Genomic DNA, 21,513 nt, shown 5'->3' with positions numbered 1-21,513 from the left:
GGGCATACTGATAGCTTAGAATGATTAAGTGAACGTTAAAGCACTTAATCACCGTTGGGTTGATAAATGTGTTGTTTTATTTTTATCATTAGAGGCATCGTAAATACTTTTCCTTTTATAAATCACCATTTCAATGGAGACAGCTAACATTTGTAGCTTTAGGAACGTTACATATGAACGCCCTTGACTGATGCGTAACACTTATATATATATAGGCAAGAATATTACAGGACGAATCGTACACAAAAAACCTTGTTTGATGAAGTGAAATTTTAGTCAACACATTAATCAAAAGTTACGGTAACTTACAAGTACAAGAGAAAGCGTTTAAGGAGAGGCAAACTTGCTCCACCCAAATGTTTCCCATGTTTTTGTTGATACACATTACCTGCTGACAAGTCTGGCTGGTTTCTTTATTTTTTATTACAATTATACACACCTGAAAAGGAAATAGGGGAATTCAATCGGTTTTTTTCCCTCCTGTCTCTCGTAAAGAGCATTATTTTGACCAGAATCGATCAATTATGTTTTTTTTTTAAATTTAAGACAATAGTGTTTCTCAATTAGAAATAAACTCTTAACAGATTTGTTGTTAAAGTTCCCCCTTCTGAGCCCCGACCCTCTGTCCCCAAAAGTCGGACCTAACTCGTTTATATTAAAATAAAAAAATTTAAATGGCAATAAAACCACAAAAATTTTCTAAGATGGTCACATTACCCGGTTGTTCTTTATTTTAATGAGAGCCAAACTAAAAACCACTCTGAGAAACTGTCAAGAATTTAAAGTTTCTCTATAGTTCAGTCGTATTACTAGCATCCAGTAAAAGTTTACTATACAAACAAATGTCGATTTTAAGAGCAATGTGCACCGTAGAACACATCGGCAGTAATCATAATTTCATTTTCGAACAAAGGAACCCAAACTACATCTATTATTTGTTCCAAAAACAAAAGTAGTGATAGAAAGTATGATTTTGTATATTTTTTCTCAAGACACATCAAACTGTTAATAATGTAAATGAAAGGTATGACAAAGAAAGAAACAAAGAAATAATAGAAAATTGAAATAATATCATTTATTAAATACATACATTATTTTTAATAGTGACTTAGAGTTGATTGACAGAAGATTTTACGTTCTGTGGTTTATACCCACGGCTTCTGTTACTGAAGAGAAGCCATCTGCCTCTAACAGTTCTCCTAATTCTCTTTTGATTTTCTTCACTACTGGCGGTCCACCATAGACTAAAGCACTGTATAGCTGTACTAGACTAGCTCCTGCCCGGATTTTATCATAAGCGTCCTGACCTGAGGAGATACCCCCTACACCTATAATAGGGAGCTTCCCCTTGGTCAGTTTGTACATGTCCGAAATTGTGTCCGTAGCTAGTGACCTGAGCGGGGCCCCACTAAGTCCACCCGTCTGTGTTTTGTGTGCACTCTGTAGAGTTGACGGTCGGGAGACTGTTGTGTTGCTGATGATCAGTCCGTCTATAAAGCCTTCCCGCTTTGTCACCACGGCCGCCACATCCTCTCTGTCTTTCTGTGTGAGGTCTGGCGCTATCTTCACTAAGACTGGTGGTTTCCGATCACACTTGAGACTGTTTCTGGTCGCCACTACTTGGTCTAGCAGCTGTTCTAGGCGCTCTCTTCCCTGCATATCCCGGAGTCCGGGGGTATTAGGACTAGACACATTCACCACTAGGTAGTCTGACACGGCTCCGAACTGCTTTACCCCCTCCACATAATCCCCGATGGGTGACGGGGACTCCTTGTTTTTACCCAGATTAACTCCAACAATCCCTTCCCTGGCCCCCGGTCTGTCTTGGTCACGGAGTCGGCGGTCAAGTACGGCTGTATGCCCTTCACTGTTGAAGCCATACCTAGAAAACATAATAATTCTAGCGCTGTACATATTTTTTTTTATTTTTATTTTTGTTGGTCGTAATTTACGCTAATGATAGCATAGATTACAGGTAATATATATTCCAGGGAAATCAAAGATTCTCCTACCTTGTATCTTGTGTATACACATCCGGGTTGTATGATGTTATTTGATTAATAAATAGTCGTTATTTAATTCATAGTCTGTAAAACTCCAGTCATAAAATGTAAATGGGGACCAAATCCCCTTAAATCTGAAGTTTGTTGAATAAATCAGAAGACCAGCGCGCATCATATATTAAGTCACTCAACAAAATTGAAATGGTTGCATGTTCTAAGGAGATAGCACTAGTCTACGGAAGGGCAAGAGTTCCTCTGACTATTATAAGACAAAACACAAACATACCGCAGCCTCCAAAAGCATATAATGTTACATTCTAAGTTGCATTATCGATAGACACTAAGTATCACATTTAAGATAGCCGAAACATCAGCATACGACCTAACTATGAACCGAACGTCAGATTGACATTTTGGTAGTATATGGCTATTTTAGTGGTGATTCAGACTAATACATACCTGTTGATGATAGCTTGATCTTGCGAAAGGCGGAACACACGTGGCCGTGGGTTACCGGGCTGTGGTTTTGGCGTTACACTGCCGACCTCCACAAACCCAAATCCTACACTGAAAAGTCCTTCCACCGCCTCACCATCCTTATCAAATCCTGCTGCCAGGCCCACGGGGTTAGTGAACTTCCGGCCGAACACTGTGGTACTGAGAGAGGGTGGGTCAGGTTTCCATTGTCGGGGCACCATTTTGTATTTAGCTGCCTTCACTGCTAGTTTGTGAGCCGTCTCTGCGTCCAGAACACGAAAAGATGGCATAATGACTTCTCTATAGAATTTCTCGCCTCCTGATATTGTTTCAATTCCTACAAACGTCAAGCTCCCTCCAATCACCATTATCCCAAGCTCCTTCATGTACTTCTTAAATGAAAAAGTCGTCCTTGGCGTTATCTTGTTCATCTTCTGTATTTCTGCAATAATGACAATAAATGAAATTAGAGCATATACTTAAATAGAACACTTGTTACATAACTTGTATTACGTTCGTGTCCTAAACTGTAACAAACAGATGATCATCTCCTAATATCGTTTTCAAACAATTTATAAAATGACATACGGATATTTTATATTATTATGTTACCGTTGTACTCTACAGTGTATCATGCTATTTTAAATGTAGATAAAGTTTTCCTTTGGCTACAAGTATTATGTCATGTATATTAAGCAAGATGTCCAAATAATGTTCTGAATACAGGTTCAGTATTTATTTCCTTAAAGTAATATAGGCCCTATTTTAATACTTCCCTCTAGCCGTATATTGGACCTGCCCCTTTTGTAAAAAAACTCGGCACCCTTCTCCCAATGATGCTAATGGCAAAATTTGGTTAAAATCAGTCGAACACCTTACGACTAGTAGTGATTTAAATGAATAAACTCCAAAATCATCAGACATGGTTTAAATCTCCATAAATTTCCCCTGGGGAAGGGACATAACTCTAACTTATTTTATGTACTTTGAGTACAGTACAGTACTCCTTGTATTGATCAAAATCTCCAGATTATAAGCATAATTAAAATAGCCTACTTCATACTATATGAAACACAGCGATAAAGAGATGTAGGTATTATACTGAACTATACATAGAGGTAGACTACTCGTGTCCCGTTGAATGTAAATGCAGTAATGTGAGTCCGGATTTGACTTATCGGCATTTAGAGTGCATAATGACTGTAGTGTGGAGTTTCACGTGTGTAGGTTCCGGGTTGTTTTTCAATAGACACACAAGACACATATGGTGCATTAGCATTACACTATCACACGTAAGGCATAGGTACATTCCCAGAACGTAGAAATTCAAAGTAAGTGATTGAAACATGTAGCAAACTCACCTGTTACACAACTCACCAACACGACGGTCTAAATTTAAAACGGATACGGATTCCGGACCGAAAATTACACGAAATCATTCACCGCGCGTAGACCAATCCTTTGTTACGTCTCGGTGTGTCACAAGGCTAGTAGTTAAATCGTTCCAGATGAATACTAGGCTAATCATTATAATTTCAGATATTCCACATTAATTCGTAGGGCTATTTTTAAACTGATTCCATTTTATATAAATCACAATGTATTGTACATGTACATACTAGAGTGTATAGCTTTACATACATGTACTAGAACATCTAGCAAACATGTGTTCATTGAAAATATAATGTCAAATCGCTTGAATTTAATCAGTATGCTCATATATTCATTGAATTTATTTATTTACTTGACATATATACAAACAAAACAAAACATTAAGATAAAATAAATAAATGCTGAAATCAATAAAAATCATCAATAAACCTTTGTAAGTAAGGACTCAATAAAAAGATACTATGGAAACTGGTAATAATCAGACAATCAAAGTACAAATATATAATCACGCAGTAAAAATGTTCCAGTACACGTATATCTGTAACAAAGTGTCTGTCAGTGCCTTATGTGCGCGAAGGCCAAGTTGCATATCTTATGCTCTGAAAACCGTCCTATTTTTAGCTACGGTTTTAAATGACGCTGTATTTAATGCTTATTGAAAACAGCCATTTACAATTACTTGACGAATACAAGGATATTGCATTACATTATTATATATATATATACAATGTATATGTTGTAAGCATGTAAGTAATACTTTTTTTGAGGCATTATATTGTACTTAGCAGCATATAAATATTGTAGATATATATAGTGACATTAGTCAGGTGACTACTACATGTATTTATAGCAATATTGTAGTATGTATGTGGTGTTTATTAATAAAGTTAAAGGCATTTTGGTCATATTTGTTCACGCACCAACAATGTTCAGCAGTAACATACAGGCATGTCACTATCATTTTATAGAGTTACGTTTATACATACTGTATATATACAAGTTGGCATTATTACTGACTTCTGTTATTGTATATGTGTGTCAAAGTTCATCGGACGGCTATGTAAGTGTAATGGTAACACACACGTTGATGTAACATTAGAATGTATCCGAAGCATACTAAATCTAGTATACTCGTTTTAAAGATGCTTCACCGCTGACAAATGGTATTTTTTCACTATCAAAAAGAGGAGCAGACGATTTGGTATTTTTCTTCGGTTACAAAAGTTACTTACTTTACACCATTTCCACCATTGAAAAGTTTGAGCTTCTAATTTTACTTAAAGTTTAAAATATAAAAAATAATTAATTGCATCCCGAAAAAAATCCCTGACACTATATCCTATATGGAATGAAGTACTGATTGCGCATGCACCAAAATCGAAACAAATTATTTTATATTATTTTTTTGTGTTAATTAGACATATATATATACACGATTTAACACCAATTATTGTTCAAATGATGAGTATCATTTATGCTCTGTCGGCGGTGGAGCATCTTTAAGAAAAAAGTCCCATTTTTTGTTAGTGATATTGTATCGACATATATGTGATGGATAGTTTAAAAGTAACATTGTACACACATGTATATAATATTGCATTAACCCTTTAAACATAATTTACCACACGGGAAAACCGTCACAAACTGACAAAATATCTCACCATCTTAATATTAATTACATACATTCCGAAGGCACATCGTACTAGATGATGCACACATTGCATTGTTATCACATTGGATCTTTGATAAACAAATTTTCTAAGTCTTTCTTAGGAACTGCCGTCATTCAAATATCACTTCATAATGTTAATTGTTTATTTATTTATTTTTTGAGAAATCGAAATATCATGAATAATGGAATCTTTGGAGGAGGCGAGTCAAAGTAACGACAACTCTGGTAGATATAGACCATCTCTACCTATAGTTGTCGTTCCTGATAGCATAATGATATTTCCCTTGGCCACTGCATCACTTCTCATAGGAAAAACTCTAACTCTTGTATCAATGAATTTACTTGTATTTCTTGATAACTAGCGATAGGTATACGCCGACACAATTTACAAATATTCAAACTCAATCTCTCATCCACATTGTACTATAAACCTACACTAATCCCCACTGTGCAAATCATAAGCATTATGAAATACAAACCAATACAACTTGCTTAAATGTATATCTTCTAAAAAATATATATATATATAGATATATTTAAAATATACAATTGTTAATTCTCAATAACACGTGTGTCGCCTCTGGTCTACCCTCGCTGAATGACACGTTGTACCTAACACCGTGAACTGCACGTGCAAACACTCTTGCGCCACCTATGAGAAAACTCGCAACATAAGGGAAAATAATTTCTGTCTAATTCGCTCCGCTCAAACCACGGAAATTTTATATTCAGACAGTCGTTTTTATACTTAGTTGTTCTGTGTTTGTTTTTATCCCAACCAGGAAATTCAATTGAGTTAAAAATCTGATTTCCGAAATTAACAAAAGTCTTAATTTCATTAAAATGGTGTCAGATTGCCGCTTTTACTACCGCAAATGGTTTAAATGTTAATATCAAACCATGTCAGCTCCTGGTACATTCCTATCGGCATATGGTGACATTATTCTTATACTTCATCTGTAGAATTACTCGGAAAGCTCGAGTGATTGGGGCCGTTTTTGTATAAACCAAGACAAAACATCCCGTAATAAAACGGAAATTGTTTCATAGTTGACAACAGGGTGAAGTGTTGACCTACTGTATAGTATACAAAGGATTTTCTGGAAAGACTTGCATATACTTTACCAGCGCATGTCATAGCAAAGTTTATATAAAACATTTTTGTACTGATCGTCAAACAGTGAATTATTTATCGCAGTCGCTTCCAGTGCCTCCTAGAGATACCTGACAATAGATCGGTATGACAAGTGTGTGTTTTGCGTGTGGTGTACAAAGACCAATGAGCACACGTGTTACATCGATCCATTGTCTCGTTTACCTGTAATCCATTACACCTTTGACTTAGGACATCTTTGTCTGAAAACATGTGCTCGAGGTGAATAGAATACTTTAATGTTTGTTAATTCAAAATTCATCGCGACCCCAATGCAAGTACATGTATAAAGGTTCTTTTGACTTCAAGGCTTTTTTGGTAAACCCTTGTTATCAGGGCATTTCGCGTAGTGATGAAGAATTACCCCCAATACACAAGCAAACAATTTCCATATAAAACGATAAAAGTTGAATAAATCCCTGCTTTAATAGTGTGTTTAAAAGCCAGAGTAATACAGGTTCAGGTGTACCTTTTCAATAATAGTGGCCTCAGTACAAATACCGTACTAAATACACACTGCCTATAACGGGACGAACCCGGAAGTCTTCTACCGGTGTGTTATATTTGAATGCCTAGAATGGAACAAAACCAATAATGGTGTATCCGATACTAGAGTGTTTACAAAATAACTTCAGTATGTATCGCAGTGATGTATTACATTGAATAAAAGAACAGTCATCATTATGACCGTTGTGGCACCAGGGTACATTCGAAAGAGTGTCCGGACAAAATCTGACGCTTGCCCTTGATGGAACTCAATATCCAAGACTAGGGGTCAAGGTTTGGGTTCAAAGCGGGAACGTTTTCTTTTGTAACAGTTAAGGCTGATGGGACAAGATACACGGTTATCCTGGAGACAACGCTCATATCAAAGATAATTTAGGCCTAAAACATCGTCCCGGGGTATTCTTAATGAGGGGGTGGGGCTCAGGGTGTGGCACATGTGACGGACTGAGATCTAGAATAAGTGACTCATTACCAATCAAAGTATTATAGCCATATAAAACAAACCCCTATATTGATGATTTTAAGCTACTATATTTGCGACAAAAATTGTGGCCATAACATTTTTTTTAATTTAAAACATCTCATTGACAAAATACACATTCTACTTACCCCCGTGTGGCTCGGACGAGCAGCATCTACATCGACGACGAACACAATTAATAGAAACGCCAGAAACGAAAAATAATTGATAGAGACGGGCATATTCATCACTCTGCCCCGATACAGGTAAGAGCAATGCAGGTGCAAATTGATTATATACAGAGTCAGTTTACCATGTCGAGTATACCACAGTCTACAGGGCGGGTCCCGTACTTCCCGACTACACTACAAACCGATCGAGTGCGCCGGACTAAAATGTGACAGAAGATTGCACACTCTGATTAACATCTATAATTAACGGCGTTTTATGTGTACCGCTGTCAGGCGTGTATAGGTATTATTTGTATTAACTGCCGTGTGTTTTATGTGTGTAATTTGTAATGTAGTTTTATTTATATCTTCATTCACTTCAACGAGATTCGTTACATATTATAAAACACGCACATGATTCGCCTAAATAATATGACAGGACAGTGATAAATTGCTCTGTATAGGAGAACGAGAATATGCTTAATCAATTAGGGAAGCATTGAATGTAAACTCGGTCTCATTAACCTCCATTTGTGTATGCAATATCAAAAGAGCTTTAAATATGCAAGAGTTGCGCCCCCTCGCAAAATGCAACATATATTACTTTAGTTCGGCAGACCAAATGTTTAAATTACACAAAGTATACCAACGCATGCTCCGTATTAAATAGTCAAGGACTACCTCTTTCGATACCTCTCGGATCACATCTTATTCATACGGATTCATACCGAGTGTGTTCCGAATATGAGTGTGTAGACGGCCGCCATTTTTCCGATCCATCACTTTTCGCTTCGTCAACTTCGTGCCCATCGAATTAGGAGAGAACCGTCTGATAGCTGATTACTTCATGGGAAACAGGTGGGTATAAATGTAGGCCTAATATAATGTCATGAAATTCATAAGAATAATCGAATTTGATATAAAAATAGGCATAGGAAAAGTTCTGATATGTCAAGACCTTGGGCTAGACGCATTTTAATAACGCTGTTTAATATTGTTAATATTCCCGAAACAATATAGATATATAAACAATGACTGAACATGATCTTGCACTCCTAGGCTAACAGTTTCATAGTCGATAGATGTAATTTATAGCTATTCATTTATTGTTATATCATGGTGACAGCAAGGAACAAACATTTGTTTTTCAATACCCCCCAAAAATTAATATTGTTATTTTTTTCAGTTTTAATACCAAAAATTAAGGAAAAGCAAGTAATAATATATGAAATAAGAGCTGTTGGAGAACAGCAAAGCTCGCCTATTCAGAAGAAGTTGAAGCTTAAACAATTGACGAAACAGAAACTTACTCAAAAACTTTAACATGAAATGGGACGCCAACGCTGACGCCGACGCCGACGGAGGGGTGACAACATTAGTGTAGTATCATGTGTATTATACTTTAGTGGTGTGCGACCTTAAATGTGACTAGTCGAGTTTACATGTCAGAGTTACTGCCCCTAGTTCGCTCTCTAATAAAGCGCCATCTTTGAAGAGGACGTTTCTGTGGTTTGTCCGATTAAATTCGTCGATTAGATTCGTTAGACACTACAATTTGGCGACGAGAGATGTGCCAATTGGTTAATAAAATCACCAGTGACATTTAAGAATTGAATTCGAGTGGTGAAAAGGTAAAATCATGGCACAAATCGAACTCAATGCGGTGAAACCGTTCGACGCACATGGTGATCCAGGTCACGTGAATCAGGAATGGAAACGCTGGCTTCGTAGTTTTGAACTGTATGCTGAGGGGAAAGGTGTTACTGACAAGAAACAATTAAAGTCGTTGTTATTACATTGTGCAGGCTTGTCTGTTCAAGATATTTTCTTCACGTTGACACTAGAAGATGGTGATGATGATTATGACAAAGTAAAAAAGACACTGAACAAACATTTTGAGACAAAAATAAATGTCCCCTATGAACGTTATGTTTTCCGATCAATGAATCAAGGTGATGAATCAATTGAACAATATATAACAAGACTCAGAACACAGGCATTATTGTGTGAATTTGGAAATGACAGTGAACAAATAAGAGACCAAGTGATCGAGAAATGTAAATCTCATAAACTCCGAACAAAATGCTTGGAAAAGGGGAAAGACTTGACATTAGATCAGTTAAGAACTATTGCTGCGACAATGGAAATGGCAAATGTTCAGGCCAAGAAAATGGAAAATCCATCAGGATCGGTCAACGTTGTAAATTTGGACAAAAGTAACAAACCCTCCGCAAGTTCTAGAGCAACTAGTGTAAATAAAGGAAACGCCTGTTACCGGTGTGGCCTCGAAGGTCATTTCGCGAAAAGTCAGAACTGTCCGGCTAGAAACAAGAAATGTACAAAATGTGGGCGGATAGGACATTTTCGTATCTGTTGTAACACGAAAAACCCACAAGGTCAAAGTTCACAGAGGAGAGGAGATTATGTGAAACTTCCACAAAAAGGTCAAGGTCGTGGAAAGGTCAATGTTGTCGAAGATGATGACGATTCGTATGCATTCACGCTACAAAGCGGTCAACACGAAAAGATAGACATTTTAGTCGGTGGTCAAAAAGTAAACATGATAATAGACAGTGGTGCAAATGTCAATGTTGTTGATAAGTACACATGGGAATATTTGAAGCGAAATAAAATCGTGTGTCGTTCCGAAAAGACAAATAGGAAAGTCTACCCATATGGTTCAGATGTACCGTTGTGTTTGCTTGGAAAATTCAAGACGTCCGTGTCTCTCGAGAATAGTGATAACAAGATTGATGCTGACTTTGTAGTCCTCGATGGTAAAGGTGCTTCACTCTTAAGTAAATCGACAGCGATGAATCTCGGTATCTTGAAAATCGGCGTGAACGCAATATTTGACAGATTTAAATGTTTTGAAGGAATTGGAAAGTTGAAAGACTATAAACTGAAACTTCACATTGATCCGTCGGTGAAACCAGAAGCACAATCCATGTACAAACTACCGTATAGCCTTCAAGGGAAAGTCGGAACAAAAGTCAATGAGCTCGAAGCTCAGGATATTATCGAGAAAGTAGATGGCCCAACGCCTTGGGTAAGCCCAGTTATAGTCGTGCCTAAGCCAAATGGCGACATTCGATTGTGTGTGGATATGAGACGAGCTAATCGTGCCATAGTCCGTGAGAGGCACCCAATTCCGACCGTTGATGAGATATTGTACAATATGAATGGAAGCACGGTCTTCAGCAAGATCGATTTAAAGTATGGCTATCATCAAATAGAACTGGACGAGGAATCGAGGCAGATTACAACTTTCGTAGTGCCGCAAGGTCTTTATCGGTACAAAAGACTTATGTTCGGTATTAGTAGCGCGCCCGAGAAATACCAGCAAATCATATCACAGACGCTTCATGATTGTGAGGGTGTACAACACATCTCGGACGACATCGTGATCCACGGTAAGGATCGGCTCGAACATGACCAGAGACTTGAAAAAGTGTTACATAGGCTTGAGGAGAAAAACCTGACCGTAAACAAGGAAAAATGTGAACTGAGTATGGACAGAATAACATTCATGGGACATGTGTTGTCTAAGAACGGAATCGGTCCGACGTCAGAGCGAGTTGAAGCGATGAAAAATGCAAAACGTCCGCAAAATGCAGCCGAAGTGAAAAGCTTCCTAGGTACTGTAAACTTCAGTGCGAGATACATTCCGAATCTAGCTACCGTGTCAGAACCGCTAAGGCGACTCACAAAGTCAAATGTAAAGTTTGAGTGGGGACCTGAACAAGATCAAAGTTTCGAGGCACTGAAAGACTGTCTGGTAAAAGCGGACACATTAGGACATTTTCATTTAGACGCGACGAAAACTCAGTTAGTGACCGACGCAAGCGATGTTGGTCTAGGTGCTGTGCTCATTCAGGAGTATGAAGGTGAAACGAAGGTCATATGTTATGCGAGTCGTACTCTGTCCGATGTTGAGAGGCGGTATTCGACTACAGAAAAGGAAGCCCTAGCCGTTGTGTGGGCATGTGGGAAGTTCAACGTCTACCTGTACGGAATTGACTTTGAAATCATAACCGACCACAAACCTTTGGAATTTCTGTATGGTCCGAAATCCAAACCCAACGCACGTATAGAACGCTGGGTGATGAAGCTCATGCCGTACACGTTCAGCATAAAGTATCGTCCAGGAAAGACAAACATAGCTGACGCGTTGTCTCGACTCGTAGTGAAAACAGAACATGATGGTCCTCATGAAAAGCTAGAAAAAGAGACTGAACATTACATTAGATTTGTGGCGGAGAGTAGTACTCCGAAAGCTATGACTACACGCAACGTAGAGGAAATGTCGAAAAGCGATCCCGAACTGGCGCAGGTCAGAAAGTCGTTGACAGATGATAAGTGGGACAAACAGTGTGTGAAATATTTCGCAGTAAAAGACGAACTGTCGCGAATCGGATACTTGGTGTTACGTGGAACCCGGATAGTTATTCCGTCTGCGTTAAGAACTGAATGCATTAAATTGGCTCACCAAGGACATCTGGGGATCGTAGGTACAAAGCAACAATTAAGGACAAAAGTGTGGTGGCCGTCCCTGGATAAGGACGTTGAAAACTATATAAAGTCATGTCACGGTTGTCAGGTCGTAAGTTCGTTACCGCGGCCAGAGCCAGTTACTCCGACGCCGATGCCGTCAGGACCGTGGCAAGATTTGTCGGTCGATCTCTTAGGTCCGTTACCGTCTGGACATTACATCTTTGTCGTCATAGATTACTACAGTCGGTATTATGAAATTGAGATCACCAAAGACGTGTCAAGCGAGAAGATGATAGATGTGCTCGAGAATATGTTCTCTCGTTACGGTCTACCGTTATCAGTGACATCCGACAATGGACCACAGTTCACTTCAGCAGTCTTCGAAGGATATCTGTCGGACAACGGTATTCACCATAGACGAGTTACGCCGCTTCATCCAGCTGCAAACGGTGAGGTCGAGAGACAGAATCGATCTATCATGAAAAGAGTCCGAATCGCTCATGCAGAGTCTCGCGATTGGAAAAAAGACATTCGAGATTATCTCTTTGCGTACCGGAGTACACCTCACAGTGTAACAGGTGTGACTCCAGCTGAACTCATGTTTGGTAGGAAACTGAGGAATAAGTTGCCTCAAATTGAACTAGATCATGAGAAAACGGTCGACGAGGGAGTCCGCGATACAGACTGGTGCGCGAAAGTGAAGAACAAACTGTACATCGACGACAAACGCGGTGCGAGAGAATCCGATCTCATCGAAGGAGACCAGGTGTTAGTAAAACAAACGCGAAAAGACAAACTGAGTGCTCCGTTTAACCCAACACCGTTCAAACTGCAGTGTAAGATAGGAAATCAGTGTACTGTAGTTTCGCCAGAAGGAGTCGAGTACAAAAGAAACAGCACTCATGTAAAGAAGTACTTAAATCCAGAGACAGTCGATAAGCCCGTTATGAATTCCGACAATGTTAGTCCGGAAATACACGCGAACAACCCGATGACGAGTGGAATCGAACCTGGAGCGACGAGTACTGATGACGTCATGTCGAGTAAGTCGAGTGAGGGGGAAGATCACGAGACTGTACCCGACATTCCGCGATCAAGACCATCACGCGCAAGAACTCTTCCGAAACATTTCGATGATTACCACATGGACTCTTGAAAATTAGTGGTAAAGTTTTGTACATTTATTCGTTCGAAAGTTAATTTTGTGTTTCCAAAGTTTAAAAAAAAAAATGGTTAATAGTGTTGGAACTCTCAGACAATGAACAGTGCAGTGTTTGAAATGTGTTGAAATATTCCAAATAGGAATAATTTTAAAGTTCTATTTTCAAGGGGTTATGAAACAACTTTACATAATGATAACTGATAAAGGTCAGAAGCTAAAATGTGTATAATTGAATGTTTTCAATTTTCAGGTTGAATAATGGACATTAATTCTAATGGACAGAAAAAAAGTGTTTAATCGATTGGAATTATGAATAAGTATTTTCCCTGAATATTATGCATAATTTCTCAAAAGGGGGGAGAAGATGTAGTATCATGTGTATTATACTTTAGTGGTGTGCGACCTTAAATGTGACTAGTCGAGTTTACATGTCAGAGTTACTGCCCCTAGTTCGCTCTCTAATAAAGCGCCATCTTTGAAGAGGACGTTTCTGTGGTTTGTCCGATTAAATTCGTCGATTAGATTCGTTAGACACTACAATTAGCTCCCCCTATTCTTCGAATAGGCGAGCTAAAAAGAATATTAGAGACCGAAAAGGAGGTTATATCACCAGCCAAATGCAGGATTCCCTGCGTAAACCATAGGTGTTTAGCACGCTGGTAAGTCAAATTAGACCCACTATACACTAATATATAGAGAAAGTATATGTTAGTCTGTAACAGGAGAGGAGAAAATGTAGCGGCCAGAGCGGGATTGGAACCCAGGACCATCCGAACACTACCGACTGAGCTACCTGGTCACCAATGATCGACCCAGTCCAATCCCGCTACACTCCTCCCTTCTTTCTCGAAAGTCTTCGCCCTTGAAGACACACGAGACCCTTCCAAACACCACCACTATGGGTTATTTAGTTGGACACCAATTTCTGTAACAGGAGAGGAGAAAATGTAGTGGCCAGACCGGGATTCGAACCCGGGGCACTCCGGACATTAGCCAAATGCTCTACAGACTGAGCTACCCTGGTCACCGATGATCGACCCAGTTCAATCCCGCTACATATGGGATAAAATCTTCATTGTAAGGCAATGTGTTAAGACGAGGAATAGAAGAAACACCCTGTCATGATACTGCTTGAACTAACAATACATATAAAGATCGATGTAATACATACCTAATCATTTCGGGAAATTGTCAATATTTTAAAGCTGTACATCGTCGGAGACCCACGGGTGATCGCACTACACTACGCTACACTTATCAACGTTAGTGTATAGCTGTACTAAAGACCAGTTGTCCCATACTGTTATTAAATTGAAAGACATCGCCTATGGATAAACACTTATTGTATCGAGTTGAAAAACAAGAATGTCGAATTTCATAACAAAACTGCAATCCAGTACAAAAAGAATAGGAACAAACGTTTCGAAAGAGAAAACGTTAATTATTAGAGTTATAACGACATCCTGCATGTAGGGAAAGCAGCTAGGTATTTCTCATTGCTATCATGAAAGTCTTCAGGTTGAAAATTAATAAAAATCCTCACATTTCTGAAGTAGTTGTTGTTTTAGAGTCGAGTTGAGTCAGATTAGTTTTCAGACGCCAAATGGCCATACACATGTAGGCTATCACAAATTTTAAATATTGTCAAAGCAATTTTTGAAAGGACATGTCTTTGACGACTGATTTTGCTGCTGTGCGCTCAGCATTACATTGTAATCAAGTGGTTTTAGTATATGTTACGAGGTAAGTTTCAAAACTACGCTGTTGCAAGGATACACAGCAACATCATCCAGACCCTGATATGAACTTTGCTATGATTAGGACATTACGTAATATACAACCCAAATCCAAACCAAACAAAACCTTTAGTTTTAAATGAAGAAAACGTTTGATTACGTGTTGACGCAATATCTCAGCATACCCATTATTTGTATAGTGCAGATTATCGAATGACAAATTCGTTATCCCTCACAATCTGATTAAAATACAGATTCTTGTTATAATTATGTTTGATATGAAAGAACGGAGTGGTTATAATGATATGAATTTTAATCAGATTGTTTATCTCATATATATAGTCGATTTCGACTTAGTTTCTTAATTACTATAGAAGGATGAGGAGCCAATGTCATCAGGTCTAAGTATGGGTATCTCCGAGATAAGTGAGGCGATCAGGCAAAATACTACCCATAATAGAAAGAGAACGATACTCGCAACAAAGCCTGCAAGGCAGAAGTATTTGTGATTATCATATTCTCACTGGTTTCTTAGATGACGGTTTCTAAACCTGCCATAAAATACGAAGCTATATCTAGTGGATATAATCGCTAAGTAAACCATAATATCTCCCGGAGTCCATTGCGGTCCCCTGAAAGACAGGTTTACCGTAACTTTGGTTGTTTACATTACAACCCCTGTAACCTTATTGTGTAGAAATCAGTTACGGACGAACATAAGGAAAAATACAGATGCTTTCTGGCTAGTTCTAGTTCTAGAAGGATATTAAACCAGTAGGGAACGTTATGCAAACGTAGGTTTCTGTAGATACTTGTATATGGTTTGTAGGCATAGAGCTATACAGCGCTAGCTGATGTAGACTACAATGTAATGCCCCAGGCAAACCACTCAACGTATCTAAATGTAGTGGGTCAGACAAGTGTGTGTTTATATTTTAGTGAAAATGGCTGCAGTATTAACTCGTACGTGTAGTTGTGTGTTGGTTTTGGTTGTTTTGCAGGGCTTGAGCTGCGCAACATCAAGCAGTGAATTTTTAGGTCGGGAACTTTTCGGGACCAAGACTCCCTATTTATGGACGAGACAGGACATGGATACGTCAGATCTATCGTCCGTGCAGTATAAAGGACAGACTTGTAGTGCAGTGTATGTGGACGGTATATACAGACACGGGGCTCGTTATCCTAGCCTAAAATGGATTCACCGGATGGACAACTTGCGCACGCTGTTAAGTACCGAAAGCGGCATCGACCAATTCGTGGTGGATTGGGTGAACGCGTTCACGGCCGACAAAGAGACCCAACTATCTGCTCTAGGTAAGCAGGAAATGGTTGTCCTTGGAGAGCGTCTAGGGTCTCGATTCCAGACTTTCCTGAATAGTCGAACGGACATGATCAAGTTTTTCTCGTCAACAAAGGATAGATCGAAAGACAGTGCAACGTATTTCCAGGAAGGATTAGGAAATAAGTTTGGCACCAACGTCTCACTACCGATCGCCCTGGACAACCTGATGTTACGATTCTATGACTCCTGTAAACTGTACGAACAACTTATGGACAACGACAAAACTTTTGAGGAATACGATAAGTTTCTATCTGGACCAGAAATGACAGACGCAGTATCTTATGTCAACAGAGCTGTTCTAAATGGCCACTTTAATTTGTCGTTTGGTAAGCAATGCACTTCTCATATAATGCACGAGATCAATGGTTCATTCGAGGTCAATACACCATTTGTAATACACTTCAAATTGGCGATATGATTGATAAGATATATTTCTAGATGTTTAGATTTTTTGATTATATAGAAGCGTGTGGATCAGAACGGCGAAGTTTGTATGCAAAGTAAGGCACTCGCATGCCTTTTTGTTTGTCTGATTAATCAACGTCCTATTAATAGCCAAAATTATGTAAGGACGGCCTCCCATGTATGTGGTGTGTCGTATGTATGAAGTGCCTGGTGCATTGTTTTGGGAGACTGCGGTATATTCCTGTTATGTCTTCTTGTATAGTGGAAATCTTGCACTTTTTATAGTAATATCTCACTGAAGCATGCCGCCGAAGCAACTCACCCCACCCGGTAACATTATACTGACAACGGGCGAACCAGTCGTCCCACTTCCTTAATGCTGAGTGCTAAGCATCAGTAGAAACTACAACTTTTATAGAATTTGGTTTATCCCGGCCAGGCGACAGAACCCAGAGTCTACCTCACATGGGCGAGAGCGCTCACCAGAAGACCAAAAGTGAGGCAGTGTTAAGGGAGACGTTTGGATAAAGAGAAACTATTATATCCTAAATTGCTAGCACCCTAACTGCAGGACAGCTCTCACTGCTTTACACAGCTCCACTCATGGAAACTTGAGTAAAATTTGACTGAAGCAATCTTGTTCATATTACATGTAAATCTACACCAAAAAAAAAAAAAAAACACACAAAAAAACAACAAACAAACTGAAATGCAAACACATTTTGTACATTAGTAAATCTTGTTTCAGACCAAGTGAAGATAATGCAACAGATATGTGCGTTTGAACTGGCCTTCTTCAACACGTCTGATTGGTGTCGCTACTTCCGACTTTCGGAACTGGACGTAATGGATTATGCAGAAGACATTGAGGTAATCCCTGTACTCTGTTGTATATCAGTTAAAATTTAATTGAAATACGAATCTTTATTCCCACTCCGTTTCATTGAGGATCTGACAACATTTAAATTTTTACATATCTACATACCTATAAAAAAACGTTTGTACAAGCTGCCTCCCCCTATACCTAATGCATGTCAATATATATGTATACTATCAGCTAAGGTTTTAAAGTCACTGTATATCAGCTAATGTTGCAGATTTTACAAGTGTCTGTTGATATCATAACATTCTGTCACTCATAAATAAAACCCGAATTTACAGATTTTATTATTCCTTTAATAGATGAACATAGAAGGTGGATATCGACACAAGATCACAGCCCAAATGTCATGTCCACTCCTCAAGCACGTGTTTCAACAGATGGACAAAGCGGCCAGAAACAAGACCGACAGGTAATTTAAATTGCCAATATTATTCTTTACCCTCCGATCAGGCAAATTCTGGTAAACATATCTAATAAACAACTATCCCCATCCTCCAAAATCATACTATGAAAGCAACAAAGTTAATATATTTTTAAATAAGTATTTGAAATATTTGGTTTGGGGTGTTTCACAGTTGTAAAATCATTTTAAAATTACTTACAGACCACTAGCCTCGATCCGGATCGGCCATGTCGTATCCGTGTCAAGCGTTTATGCTGCTCTGGGGTTGTTTAACGGGTCCCACATATTGCTGGCCACGGACTACCTGGCCAATGCCGGTCGCCCGTTCCGATTCAGCGTCGTGTTACCATTCTCTTCTAATCTGGTCACTATCATGTACAAATGTGGCTCAGAATACTGGGTAAAGATGATGGTAAACGGAGAGGAAATGACCATCCCAGCGTGTGGTGACGTCATGTGCCCCTACACAGTGTTCAGGGAACACTACAAGCAGTTTGTCAACTGTGACTTTGATGGAATCTGTGGGAATGTCATCTCGGGGGCAGTAACCAAGTCTGCCAGTTTTGCAACGGCATGCATTGGCTTATTGCTTGTTATTATTTTCAAGTAGATAAAACCTAATATTTATTGTGTATGGAAATTAAAGCCCAAAGGACTTGCAAGTGTATGTGAACAATAAAAATGTTCATGGCATTGTGCCTTAATGGATCCTAGAAAATGAATTTATCTTTATCTTACAATGTGTTACTGTTACATAAGAAAAACCTTTTGCTTAATATCTGCTGACAATAGCACTTGTATATGATTATAGGCATGTTTTTTTTTCTGTGCATTTGTGAGGAAAAAACCATGAAATACATGTATGTATTACATTGTAAACAAATCCGTCCAAATCTTTATCTTCAATAAAACAGTGTTCAGTTTTTTGTTTTGTGATGTAGTGTTTATTAAGGGTATTTGAAAAAAAAACTTTGTTGTTAAACTGCTGTAACGAAGAAGATAATAAAATTGGCAACGGTGAAATTTAATCCTTCGCATATTTACGCAGTTTGCTTTAAGTACACAAATGCATTATAGTTGTGAGACCAGGACAAAACATCAGTACAATACCAAGATGGCGTAGATATTAATTAGGTATTATTTTTATCGATTGGTCGGTTGATTTCCTATCCACAGCTAAGGTCATTAATGACGGTTTTCCATGTATGTGACGTGTATATGTTTTGGGAGTTTCGTGTTATGTCTCCTTGTGACAGTGGTATTCTTGTCCAATGTAGTGGTTTATCACTGATCCCACGTAGTCATACTATACTGACAACGGGCGAACCAGTCACTAAGCAGGAGCAGAATGACTACCACTGATATATATTATGGTGCGTTTTAGCAAGGGAACAGAACACAAGAGCTTTCCTCACGGGGCGAATGTTCAAATCAAGAGTAAATGTCCAGCGTTGTCAAGGGATACGCTAGGAAGAGAAAAGTAGTTAGAAATAAGAGAAAGGAAATAGTTTCAAATTTAGTTGTCTTTAACGATGCAATGGCGACAGCATGTGCGATTCTAAGGCCATACCTTTTTGAAATAAACCACGAAACATCTACCACAAAATATTAATACATAATTAAAATTAATAAAATGAGTACAATTTGATACAACTTAGAAGGGGAATGTTAAATGAAAATATACTAGGTTAATTGTCTGCAGTCAGACATTGGCGAAAATCCTCAACACTTATGATGGCGTCAGTTCCTCGGGTATAACACACGGAATCTTGTCGAACAAAGTAGAACTTAGCTTTTGTGATACATCAGACATCCTGCTGATAGTCGGTTGAGAAATTATCCTAGCAGTCTTAAATTATTGGAAGGTAACAGTTGCGAAACATGTCAGAAAGATAAGTAGTAGTGGAAGAGCAGTATTTACCAAGGTGACATAGACAAAGTTTCCATTAATCAGTGCTACTATTAGATACTGACTGGACGAAATCTACAAAGACCCTTGGTCTTGATAAACTGTTCTTCTCTCTAATGATCCTTTCGATATTTCTCGCCGCTGGGATGAAGAATTATCAAGAAGCTGTGCACATACAATACCAGAATACTGAGAAGCATTAGTGAAGTACTCAAAATTTGAGATCAGAAATTTTCGTGAATATGGCTTTAGTATGAGAATGATATGGGAGTACAAAATTTGAACTAAGTACAACATCGTGAGCTTGAGCATAACAGTTCCAGGAATACAAGCGTCTGACTCTGTACACGGTTTCTTATCATATATGATTTGTTTGTTTGTTTGATTATCTAACGCCATCATATATGGATAGAACTTATCGCCTTCCTCACAGTAACATCCAATCCAAGGTCAAAAGTGCAATGATAATACATGTATTTGTTAATTTTTATTTGCAGCTGCTATACGCTTTTGTCTCTATTCCTTGCAGACCACTTGCATCGTTCCGCTTTGGCCATTCCGGTTCCGTGTCCAGCGTTTATACTGCACTGGGGCTATTTGACGGGTCCAACACATTCCTTGCCTCGGACTATCAGGCCAATGCCGGTCGTCTGTACCGATCGAGCGCTGTGCTACCGTTTTCTGCTAATTTGGTCACTATTATGTACAAATGTGACATAGATTATTGGGTGAAGATGATGGTAAACGAGAAGGAAATGACCATCCCGGCGTGTGGTGACGTCATGTGCCCCTACACAGCGTTCATGGAACACTACAAGCAGTTTGTCAACTGTGACTTTAACCAGATCTGTGGGAACTCTGATGTCAACTCAGGGGCAGTTCCTGAGCCAATGGGTTTTATAATGACGTATAGTATGTTATTGATACTCACCCTTTTGTAGCAGAAACATGTTATTGCTTAGAGTCTAAATTATCATCCTATGAACCCTAGTTTGACATTAGTGGGGATTTAAGTATAGATTACTTATACAATATATTTAGATTACTTATACAATATATTAACTTTAGACTTACCTCAGTAAACCAATTTTTGTTCTCACATATCACTGTATACCTCAATCAACTGATTATATGTTGAATTTATATGATAGTTATATGCTGAAGTGCTGCACCACTATTATATATTTCCGATACATATATTGTTTTAAAAATTACAAATGCATAGTCTATATATTTTTGTAATGTTTATAAATAAGAATAGAAATAAAGATATATTTCCAATCTCTGAAAACATCGCAAATATATTGATAGGAGACAACATCACTGTAGGATGGTTTGTAAGTAA

General features: G+C 38.5%; 4 protein-coding genes across 6 annotated transcripts in view; 2 read left to right on the top strand and 2 right to left on the bottom strand.

Moving 5' to 3' along the window:
* The window catches only part of LOC138324363 (uncharacterized), a 120,832-nt gene extending 112,781 nt beyond the window's left edge, over positions 1 to 8,051 (bottom strand). The window contains 1 exon segment of the mRNA XM_069269435.1: positions 7,814 to 8,051. Within this exon segment, the coding sequence (XP_069125536.1) occupies positions 7,814 to 7,906 (93 nt within the window). The 5' untranslated portion in view covers positions 7,907 to 8,051.
* LOC138323400 (dihydroorotate dehydrogenase (quinone), mitochondrial-like) lies at positions 1,056 to 3,983 on the bottom strand. 3 transcript variants are annotated; one of them, XM_069267998.1, is made up of 3 exons: positions 3,842 to 3,983; positions 2,463 to 2,922; positions 1,056 to 1,882 (listed from the first exon to the last, which is right to left on the bottom strand). In XM_069267998.1, exons 2-3 carry the CDS (start codon positions 2,909 to 2,911, stop codon positions 1,132 to 1,134), a joined length of 1,200 nt encoding a protein of 399 aa, XP_069124099.1. In that variant the 5' UTR covers positions 2,912 to 2,922; positions 3,842 to 3,983; the 3' UTR covers positions 1,056 to 1,131. The 3 variants fall into 3 exon arrangements, with proteins under 3 accessions (XP_069124099.1, XP_069124098.1, XP_069124100.1); XM_069267997.1 differs by lacking the exon at positions 3,842 to 3,983 and adding an exon at positions 3,588 to 3,609; XM_069267999.1 differs by lacking the exon at positions 3,842 to 3,983 and adding an exon at positions 3,093 to 3,168.
* A 7,584-nt stretch (positions 8,052 to 15,635) lies between the features above and the next one.
* Positions 15,636 to 19,185, top strand: LOC138323396 (multiple inositol polyphosphate phosphatase 1-like). Its single transcript, XM_069267987.1, has 4 exons — positions 15,636 to 16,894; positions 17,722 to 17,843; positions 18,156 to 18,265; positions 18,461 to 19,185. The coding sequence occupies exons 1-4, from the start codon at positions 16,171 to 16,173 to the stop codon at positions 18,867 to 18,869; spliced, it is 1,365 nt and encodes a 454-aa protein (XP_069124088.1). The 5' UTR covers positions 15,636 to 16,170; the 3' UTR covers positions 18,870 to 19,185.
* Positions 19,186 to 19,700: 515 nt separating this feature from the next.
* Positions 19,701 to 21,109, top strand: LOC138324361 (multiple inositol polyphosphate phosphatase 1-like). Its single transcript, XM_069269434.1, has 2 exons — positions 19,701 to 19,739; positions 20,666 to 21,109. The coding sequence occupies exons 1-2, from the start codon at positions 19,701 to 19,703 to the stop codon at positions 21,107 to 21,109; spliced, it is 483 nt and encodes a 160-aa protein (XP_069125535.1).
* The last annotated feature ends 404 nt before the right edge of the window (positions 21,110 to 21,513 follow it).

Source organism: Argopecten irradians, chromosome 5 (genome assembly GCF_041381155.1).
Source record: "Argopecten irradians isolate NY chromosome 5, Ai_NY, whole genome shotgun sequence".
NCBI lineage: Eukaryota > Metazoa > Mollusca > Bivalvia > Pectinida > Pectinidae > Argopecten > Argopecten irradians.
Note: the sequence above shows the minus strand (reverse complement) of the source record. Positions and strands in the feature narration are given on the sequence as shown.

Coding starts and splice junctions, on each gene's coding strand:
- LOC138323400 (XM_069267997.1), bottom strand. Junction 1,883..2,462: donor GATCAAGCTATCATCAACAG/GTATGTATTAGT, acceptor TATGTTTTCTAG/GTATGGCTTCAACAGTGAAG.
- LOC138323396 (XM_069267987.1), top strand. CDS start 16,171: ATGGCTGCAGTATTAACTCGTACGTGTAGTTGTGTGTTGGTTTTGGTT. Junction 16,895..17,721: donor CCACTTTAATTTGTCGTTTG/GTAAGCAATGCA, acceptor ATCTTGTTTCAG/ACCAAGTGAAGATAATGCAA. Junction 18,266..18,460: donor GCCAGAAACAAGACCGACAG/GTAATTTAAATT, acceptor AATTACTTACAG/ACCACTAGCCTCGATCCGGA.
- LOC138324361 (XM_069269434.1), top strand. CDS start 19,701: ATGTCCAGCGTTGTCAAGGGATACGCTAGGAAGAGAAAA. Junction 19,740..20,665: donor GATACGCTAGGAAGAGAAAA/GTAGTTAGAAAT, acceptor TTTTATTTGCAG/CTGCTATACGCTTTTGTCTC.